Source organism: Epinephelus moara, chromosome 10, assembly GCF_006386435.1.
Source record: "Epinephelus moara isolate mb chromosome 10, YSFRI_EMoa_1.0, whole genome shotgun sequence".
Classification (NCBI taxonomy): domain Eukaryota; kingdom Metazoa; phylum Chordata; class Actinopteri; order Perciformes; family Serranidae; genus Epinephelus; species Epinephelus moara.
In genome coordinates this window covers 6,827,719-6,837,351 of record NC_065515.1, presented here as the reverse complement: position 1 = coordinate 6,837,351, position 9,633 = coordinate 6,827,719, and the positions used below count along the sequence as shown (strand labels likewise).

At 40.5% G+C, this 9,633-nt stretch overlaps 2 protein-coding genes across 3 annotated transcripts in view; one reads left to right on the top strand and one right to left on the bottom strand.

The window, feature by feature from the left end:
- Positions 1-2,047, top strand: part of chst7 (carbohydrate (N-acetylglucosamine 6-O) sulfotransferase 7) — an 8,348-nt gene extending 6,301 nt beyond the window's left edge. Inside the window, exon 2 of the mRNA XM_050054926.1 lies at positions 1,028-2,047. The gene's annotated coding sequence lies outside the window, so the exon portion shown is untranslated. The remainder of the gene's footprint in view (positions 1-1,027) is intronic.
- A 1,358-nt stretch (positions 2,048-3,405) lies between these two features.
- slc9a7 (solute carrier family 9 member 7) overlaps positions 3,406-9,633 on the bottom strand; it is a 40,927-nt gene continuing 34,699 nt past the window's right edge. For both annotated transcript variants that reach the window (XM_050056056.1, XM_050056057.1), the window contains one exon: positions 3,406-9,617. In XM_050056056.1, coding sequence (XP_049912013.1) covers positions 9,354-9,617 — 264 coding nt within the window. In that variant the 3' untranslated portion in view covers positions 3,406-9,353. The remainder of the gene's footprint in view (positions 9,618-9,633) is intronic.

Sequence of the window (9,633 nt, the reverse complement as noted above, 5' to 3'; positions counted from 1 at the left end):
GGAAGAAACGTATATCTTTTTCCAACCTCGAGTATCATTAATACACGACGTGTCCCAGGCACAACATTTAGCTCCAAATCCACAAAACCAGCCTGAAAATAAAGGAAATCTGAAACGACTGCATTAGAGTCAATGGAGCACAGCTGTGTTGTTGTCGGACCCTGGTCTGAGCCGGCCCGATATTACGGGACCCAGTGAACGGTCAACTGCCAAAATTACACTATTTATATTATAGCCAGAAACTGTAAAAACCGAAATTATTAGGTGGTTTTCAAACTCCAACAGTCCTTGAACACATCATGTGTGCTGTAGCCCTCTGTCTTAAAAATCACATTATTCTACATGTCTCGTAAACATTTAGGCACCAAACACATCCTGTGAAAAAATTAAATTAGATTTCTCTTTTCAACTTGCAACTTCTAAACATCAAAGGGTTTGTAATTAAAATGTAAAAACGTCTACTGTGCCAAGTTACTGATAGTTCCACTGTTGTGTGCATTTGAGACGGGGGGAGGGTCGTGCATTTCAAGGCTCGGGGCACATACACTTTGGCGACTAGGCGGTTGCTTATGTCCCCTATAAGAAGATGCAACACCGTGGACATGTATTGATATTGATAATATATCAATATCGTGATATGAGACTAAATATCGTCTTGGATTTTGGATAATTTAATATTGTAAGTGTCGTCTTTTCTTGGTTTTAAAGGCTGTATTACAGTAAAGTGATGTCATTTTCTGAACTTACCAGACTGTTCTAGCTGTTCTGTTATTTTCCTTTACCCACTTAGTCATTGTATCCTCATTGCTTATATGTATTTATCAAAAATCTCATTGTGACATTGTGAAAGCACCAAGAGTCAACGTCACAGTATCGATATCGAGGTATTTGGTCACAAAATCATGATGTTCAACCATCAGCCAAGTGTTTGTGGTCTTTATGCTCTGTGGCTGTTTCACTGTGCAGCTGTGACATAACTTAAAGGTTTTATTTTAATCCTCAGCTGACTGTTTTTTCTGTCTTCCAGGGGTCTGGTATTCAACGCTGAGGGCAAAAGGTGGAATAAAAAAACAAGCAGCTGGAATGTGGTCCACTGGGAGCTCGCGAGTATGGCTCTTGGGTTGTTATTTCTTCAACCGAGGCGGGTCAACGAACTGGAGAAAATCCAAGTGGAGAGAGCATCCAATCACAGACGCATGAATTTTGAGACGGAGGGAGAGAAGGCAGCTTTTTTCTTTTTGTTTCACAGTGTTACATAGATAGAGAGAACGCAGGGAAGGGAATTAAACAAGAAGAGAGGCTGGTTTGTGCTGCCGTTACACCGGCCGGCCTCTATCCTTCTGTCCTTTTAGTAGCACTAATCCCTCCTCAAATCCCCTGCAGGCGAGTGCCATAAAAAGCCAGAGATGGGTCCTTCTTGGGAGATGACTGCCAGGATCCAGGATGGCAGTGACAGTCCGCGCTCACCTGCGTGGCTTTATCCGTCCTGCCTGCGACTAAGAGTGGCAGTAATCTTGAGCATTACTGATACTTAAGTGTAGTAGGCTCACTAACAATGTCGATGTAGAGCTTTGAAAGAAGAAACTACAGTATTTTCTGGAAAGGAGGCCTGACTGAGGAACTATTGTTCCACCCCCGGCCCCTCAGGAATCCAGACAGCTGCAGCGCCCCACTGACAAAACACTCACATGGGTGTGAAATTTTCTAATATCCCACGGACACGTCTTGGAGAGCTGCCTCTGTCCTCCGCCAATGAACTTCTTTTTAGCAACTTTTCACAAACACGACAGACGGTACTGATTCATTTTGTGTATTCTTACTGTTTCTAGTTTTTGTCTAATATACTGTAAAATGCTGTGACATCCCTCCGGCTAAGGATGTGTGTAGGAGGGGTAGAAGGTCGACCAGCATCCATGTGTTCAACTTTAGAAGTTGGTTCTGTAATTGTTCTGGGTGGAATACCTGAAGAAGTTCTCTTGTCAAAGAAGGAAATAACTTTAAGATTATTTAAACTGACCTCAATAAAGAGCTAGTAAAGACTAGAGAAGAGTCTCCAGAGGAAAATGAGTGTGATTGCTATGAAGTTTGCATACTGGCCAAGATATAACGACAATAGCACCTATGGGGAATGACATCAAATATTAATAACTCAGAGCATAAAGTACATCAACTTGTAAAATTTATATTAGGTTTAATGCTGAGAGAAAAAGCACGACAGAAGTATGCAGGTCAATGTGAGTGCATTTGCAGTCTAACTTAATAGTGCGTGTCAGTTAAAGGAACACTTCACCCCCAAAATGATTATTTGTATATTAGTTACTCACCCCGTGTTTTGTTGAATTTGCTAAGAAAGCTTTGTTTTTCTCACATGCCTCCACGGTGAGCAAAGAATTAATAAAAAAAAAAAAAAAAAAATCTTTATGAATTGAAGTCATTGGGGTCCATGGTTAACAACAGCGAAACTATATCAAAACATCTGTTTACAAACTCTCACACAGCTTGTGCAGTGTAGTCCAAGTCTCAGTTATCCAGTCATATGCTCAGTACTTCCAAACAGATGGCCTTTTCCGACAGGGAGCTAAACTAAAAGTGGAACTTAATCTATGCTCTCCTCAGTGCCAGACTCCATTGACAAAAACAGTCATTTTACCTCGCTGAACACAGGAGCTGCTGGTGTTCCATTGCCTTGATCAGTTTGTTTGTGTTATTGTGTGACTTCGGTGAATCCGAACTAACCCTTTAAAACACCAAAGTCACAAAATAACACAAACAAGCTAACTGAGTGAGGCAGGGGTACACCAGCAGCTCCTGTGTTCAGTGTGGTTAAATTCCTGTTTCTGTCAATGGAGTCTGGCTTTAAAGAGAGAGTAGATGAGTTTCACTTTTAGTTCAGTTCCCCGTCAGAAAGGGCTGCCTTTTTGGGAAGTACTGAGCATACGACAAGATGAATGATACTTGGGTTATACTGCACGAGCTGTGTGAGAGTTTGTAAACTACTCGGACCCCTATGGCTTCAGTTCATCAAGAATTTTCTCAATTTTTGGATTCTTTGTTCACCGTGGAGGCATGCAAGCAAAACAAAGTTAAAACAAATATAACATTTACCTGCACAACATCTCAGTTTGAAGAATCAATCATTGGTACCATTAAAAGTGGACAGTAGGAGCACATATGCAGTGCATGTCACATAAAGGTACTCTGTAGTTAAACATCCTTAATTGATACATGGATAAACCAGCGGGTTTCGAGTAGAGTCTTCATCAGTCTCCATGATATACCCTGATGAAGACTCTCTAGTCAAAACAAGGTGGTTTATCCATGTATCAATAAAGGATTTTCAACTACACTTTCTTTCAACATTCTTTGACGCCTCCTCTTAGAGCACAATTAACACAACTTGGCGGCTCATAATTTGACGACTTTTATTAACATGTTGACATGCAAACCATGGTAGGTAGAACCAGGCAGCCAGTTGCTACTAGAAACAACAGGTGCACATATTAACAATTGAGCTACATCTCATATTTCTCAGGTACAGAGAGCATGTAAATATAGCCAGCAAGACAACTGACAGCACAACAGTCTGGAGGATAGAGTGCACATGAAGGTTATATAAGAGCCCCGCGAGTGTCCTCTGCTTGAGGTAAAGTGCCAAACTCGGCTCGTTTGTTTTGCCTGCAGCCACCAGTTAAGTCGTCCAAGGTGTTGCTGTCCATAAAGTGCTCCCACGTCTCAGAGAATAACTGTCTAGACAGTTTGTCCTAGACGTGGTGACAAATGAAATCTCGGTCTGTCTTTTTCTGCACTGATGTTAGTAGATAAAGCCGGAATTATGAGGACAGTCTCAACAGGTTTGATCAGAAGTCACAGTTTGTCTGTTTTCAGACACAACATGATATCAGCTGTAAGTTATACTGTATGTAAAGGTGTAGCATGATGCTGTGTGACCTTTGTATATCACAGACGAGATGGTGTAAGCGTCAAGTGTAACAGAACAAAGTGGCGAGTATTTTTTTTAATGCCCTAGATACAGAAAAACTTCGCTATCATCAGAGTGTGAGAGGAGATGTTGGACACAGAGCACGGCTCCACATTACTTCTCTCACTCCTGCTAGAATTTAAATCACCCTCACTGCATACAGCTTGGCAACAGCTTACATAACTAGATTCATTTCCTCTTCGGAGGTCCCCAACGAGCCATAAAACTTGTGTGAGGCTTCTCCCCTTACACAATCGCGCCTTTCACACCTGCCCTCGTGTACTCATACATAAATGCAGCAGGCCCTGTGTGCAGTCAAAGGAGAAAACACAAAAAGGCGACACGTGCTGTGTGGTGAATTTAAAACGGGGGGAGCGGGAGCGGTTCGGATGTCTAGACGCGGTGGTGAACGAGAACACAAAATGTGTTGAGCTCCGGAAAAATAAAACAACAGACAAAACCTCCTGCTATTTTTGGAGTGAGTTGTTGGTTCAAACAGCTCCTCCACCGGCTCTGTAAACCCAGATATGTCTCCTTATTTACATTTATGGGATAAGAGCTGAAAAACATCTCCAGAGGAGGGAAGTACATCCAAATATTTCCCCTCCTAATCCTGCTGTGTGGGAGGAATCCCCAAATGTTCACTACAAACAGTGTAGAAATGTGATTAGAAGGTCGCCAAAGAGTAATTGATGCAGTATAAATAATTAATAGTTCATGTAGAGTGATGCAAATCAACCAGAAGGAAACAGTTAGGTTCAGTACACTGTTGTGGAAAATGTCACAGTCTCATATCGAGGATTTGCACGTCGCAGATGAGCCAGTTATCTCATTAAAAACTGCTGCGAGGAACTGGGCCACAGGTGAGATGATGTCATACTGTAAGCTGCAATATATTTCACACCTGCTGTGAACATAAGACTCTATTTGACGCGGAGACACCATGCAGGAATATGGTACCAAAAAAACAACATCATTTTTTCAATAAGAGAACAACATGTGTTCCCATTTCTTGTTGGGTAAATGTGTGGTCAGGTTTCTTGTCATCAGAGCTTAGGGAAGTCTCTATATTACCATTATTTATGTGCAGTGACTGCTGTAAATGTGAAGGTCAAGTGTTGTAGCTGCACAATGAGCTGCAGCAGTTCAACATTTTGGGAAAGGCTTAGTGGCAGAGAGTTACATGAGAAGGTGAATGTCACCTTCATGCCTGTACGGTAAATGTAAAGCTACAGCCAGCAGCTGATTAGCTTAGCTTAGCTTAGCATAAAGGGTGGAGACAGGAAGCAACAGCGAGCCTGGTTTAGTTCCAATGTAATAAACTTCAACTGACAGGGTTTCAACAAATAAATGTAAGACTTTTACAGACCTTTTTTAAGACCATTATAAATGCAAATTCAGACCTATTTCATGTCCATACTGGCATAAAGAAGGACACGAGGGAAAAAAGTTAACAGACACAATTATAACTTACTACTTCTAGAAGTAGCTTTATGGGAGGACACGCCATGCTACCTAATAAATTCTGACCAAGCTGCACAGTTTGCATTCGTGGCTGTCGGCTCCATGTTGGTTTTGTTTTGTAGTTTTGTTACATTGTGATCAATACAAATTGTTTCCCAAAAGTTAACACAGCTTTATAAAAGTAACATGAACTTTACGATGCAATCAATTTTTAAGACCTGTCAAAATCATAATAAGAACATTTTAAGGACTAAAATTTAAATGATTGGATTTTTGACTTTTACGAGGACCTGCAAAAAACCTGATCTAATGGTATCTTAAATAGTCCAGCCAATAACTACCTGAAAAAAGTTTTTTATACTTAGGTTTTTGCACAAATTTAAAGTGGGAACAGACAAGTTGCTGATTTTTTTTCTTTAACTTATCACTATGAAGTAAATGTTGATTGTGCAATGTAATGGCTATAGAATAATGACACCATTCGTTCCCTAAAAGTCTCACTTTCATTATGTCGACAGGTACGATCTCCCTGAAAATGAAGGCTCCATTTACGGTACAAATGACATGCGTTAACCATTGTGCAACCAAAACAGGAAAAGGAGAGCACTTTCATTTTCCTCAGTAGCTATCGGTAGCTATCTCCAATTATTTACTAGTATCACTGTAAGTTCTTTGCAGTAACTGTCCCCAGTAGTGGAGTGGTAGATGGTGAAACAACAAACGTAACTGTGATGGCAGCTCGGCTCTGAGGTAAACAAGAGTGATCCAATTATCTTTGAAACAACGGCACCAACAATGATACCACTTGGAAACACTAAGGGGGAAAAGTTGTTTGTTTCTACTTTAAAAAAGTATCAATATAATATTTAATATAGCTCGTTTTATAGGCTCTGGTGGAATTAAGCTAAACTAATTTAAGCTAAGCTAAATAATTGTTAGCTGTAGCTTCATATTTAACAAACAGGTATGAAAAAGAAACTTCCCCAAAATCAAGCATCTTTGAATTGTATTTTCCAAAATGTGAAACTATTGCTTTCACATAATTATAATCAAAAGACATTTAAAAGCATAGCATCATGATTTGCATCTGATTTTTTTTTTTTTTTTTTGAAAATGAAAAAGTAAGCTGAGAAGTGTGACCTTAATTGTTACAGTAACAGGACAACACAAATTAGGAATCTATGTCTGTTAAAAAGTTAAAAAATATCACATCTTAACCGATGAACTAAGGTTTAAGAACGATTTGTGAGACATTTATTCTGCAAATTATCCAATCAATGACCTGTTTACTGATGATTTATGAGAACAGCTCACATCATCATCTTGTTTAAGTGTTAACAATTTCAACACTTGCACTTGAGGTTGATACTCAGGGTGAACAGCACACAGACGCCATTTTGAATGATTTGAACACTGCTGATGTGAGTGCTGCTCTGTGAGTTTATATGCGAGCACTTCCTTTTTTTAATCTCTGATGGTCAGCGTTTGGTATCAGTGGCTGTTCCCCTTTATTTGGCATTTTGAAGTTTGAACACTTTAAAAGTAAAGTAACTTTAAAAATCGAATTAATGATGGAGTTTGAAGACGTACTTTGCAACCTCTAAATGTTTTTGGATTTTGGACAAAGCATATATTTCTTTGGGCTCTGGTAAATTGGAATTTATCATTTGTTACGATCATCTGACATTTTATAGACTATGACTCATCAATTAATCCAGAAAATCATCAACAGATTACTTGATAATGAAAATTATTTTTAGTTGCAGCCCATCATAAAAGGATGCATCCAATTAGGTCCATAAATAACAGTTATTCTTGTTATCAATCAATCGTTTTGTGAATAAAATATCAGAAGACAGCCACAGCTCAAGGAATAGTCTTGAAATGGTTTGTTTTATCCTACGGACAGTCCAAACCTCCACATCTATTCAGTTAAATATCATGTTAAACAAAGAAAATGAGCAAATTGTCACATTTAAGAGGCATGAAACCAGAAAATATTTGGCTTTTTTTGCTTAAAAACAGACTAAAATGATCATTTGATGGGTCAAAATAGTTGCTAATTAATTTTCTGTTCATCACCTTATCACTTAATCGACTAATCATTGCAGCTCTACATCTGATCATTAATTCTTTTTAAAATAAGTATATAGTATAAAATTTTTGCAAAGGGTTACAAACTACGATGAAGGCCTAGGATGGGTAGCACAAAACACCTTAATTTTTCTCCTTAAGGCTTACTTTCCCTTTAGCTGAGGGGCTTACACAGTTGCACAGAATCCCTTAAAAGGTTTCCTTAGTTAAGGAAAAACATTAACTCATTTATTGCATTGAAGGAGATTTAATAGCAGTAAGGTTTCCGTGGAGATTATTTGTTTGCTTGGGCTTTTGATGCCTGTTTTCGTCTCACAAAGATGGCCGATGGTGAAAAATGGCAGAAGAAAACAATAATATTGGTCAGAGGAGGAAAAGATTAAACTTCTGGAGGGATACAATCATAGAAAGCACAAACTACTAAGTAAATTTGATCCCAACTACCAGACAATTGTAGGAAGAAACTGCAACAAAAATGAATTCAGTCAAATTTAAGGTCTAAAATCAAAAGCATATCCATTGGGTTCTCCTAGTGTGTTCGTTTTTTTCACTTATCACCACAAACTCGATGGTGTTGCAGTGAAGATAGAGACAGAGGTACCTTAAGGGTTTTTTTTTTTTGCTTGCTTTGGTTGCTAAGGTCTTTAGTAATGCCTTCAGTATAAGACCTAGACATGGAGAAAAGCATAAATACATAAGTAAACATTTAAAGGAAACCTTAAGGAAAAGACTTAAGGGTGTTTTGTGCAACTGGCCTCTTCTATTTATTTTATAGTGTTGAAATTGCTCCATGACCGTATTATAGTGCACAGCTCATATTATTTTACGTTGTGGGAAATCAGCTTTATCTCATAAGAAACAATATAATCATCATCAAAATCCTTCGGTTCCTCGTTCATGGGATTGTTATGAAAAGCAGCCCTGTACACAGAAAAAAGATCCAGTTCAGAGACAAGATACACAGATTCGTAACAGTCATGGGACGTAATGCACTGAAAGAAGCGGTCCCACTCGAGAGGAACAAAGCTCTGCATTGTTGCTATTTACATGCTCACATTCTCTGCCCCTGTTACTTCACCCATGAGAGGCTGCGGCGGCTGAGAGGGTCACACACTCACTGTCCCTCTCTGAGCTCCTCACATGCCACAGTCTCCTCCACACACAGATGCTTTTGTGTGAAACAAAGGGACATCATCATCACAGACATACCAAACACTGGCCTATTAGCAGCTTCAGATGAATGGTACAAATATACCACAGAACACTTGTCTGATCTATAAACTATTACAGTTTGGTTAGTGTAGCGTCATCTCAGCAACTAGATGGGTGTGATTGCGAAGAAGCCACTTTTCTCAGTGTTCACTGATGCACTCTGAATCTGGTCAGATCACATGATGAGAGAGGGCTGCCAGGCAATTTTTCATTTCTTCTTCTTGTTTTCCACTCCAGCTGAACACAGTGTCACATGTTCAAAAGTGCAGATTGAATCTCGCATGATGATGTTTTTTTGTCCTCTCATCCTGCATAAAGATTTCCCTCCTGTTTATGCAGAGGAAACAATCAGCATGGAGAGCTGATTTCCTGACTGGAGGACACATGTCTCCTGGAGAATAAATTCCAGCTCTGTAATGAGGATGAAACGCTCAGTGAGCTCTGCTCCCAGGCCTGGAGGGAGCTCAGAGCCTCCCCTTTTGTCTACTCCCACTTCTCTTCTCTTCTCTGTCTTATCTCTGAAGGACTGGACGCTCTGCCCGCAGGAGAGCCGAGGGCGAGGCGGTCTGGGGGGGTCAGGGCGGGGAGGTTGGAGGTTGGAGGGTCAGATGTGATCCTCGATGGGGAAAACCAGACGTGTGCCGCGGCTCAGCAGCTCCTGCTCGCGGGAGTCCAGTTCACGCTCCAGCGCCTCCTCGGAGGTGCTGCCGCTCCTTTTGCCATTCGCGCTCCAGCCCGACCCGCCGGCCGCATCCCCTCCACCACCTGAGGCCCCGTTGGCTGTGATGGCAGTGTCGCCGAACGTGAAGGTCAGGTCGCTGTCGTTACGGAGGACGTCAGAGTCGTGGTCCCTCAGCTGCTCGTGGTTCTGAAAACACACCCAC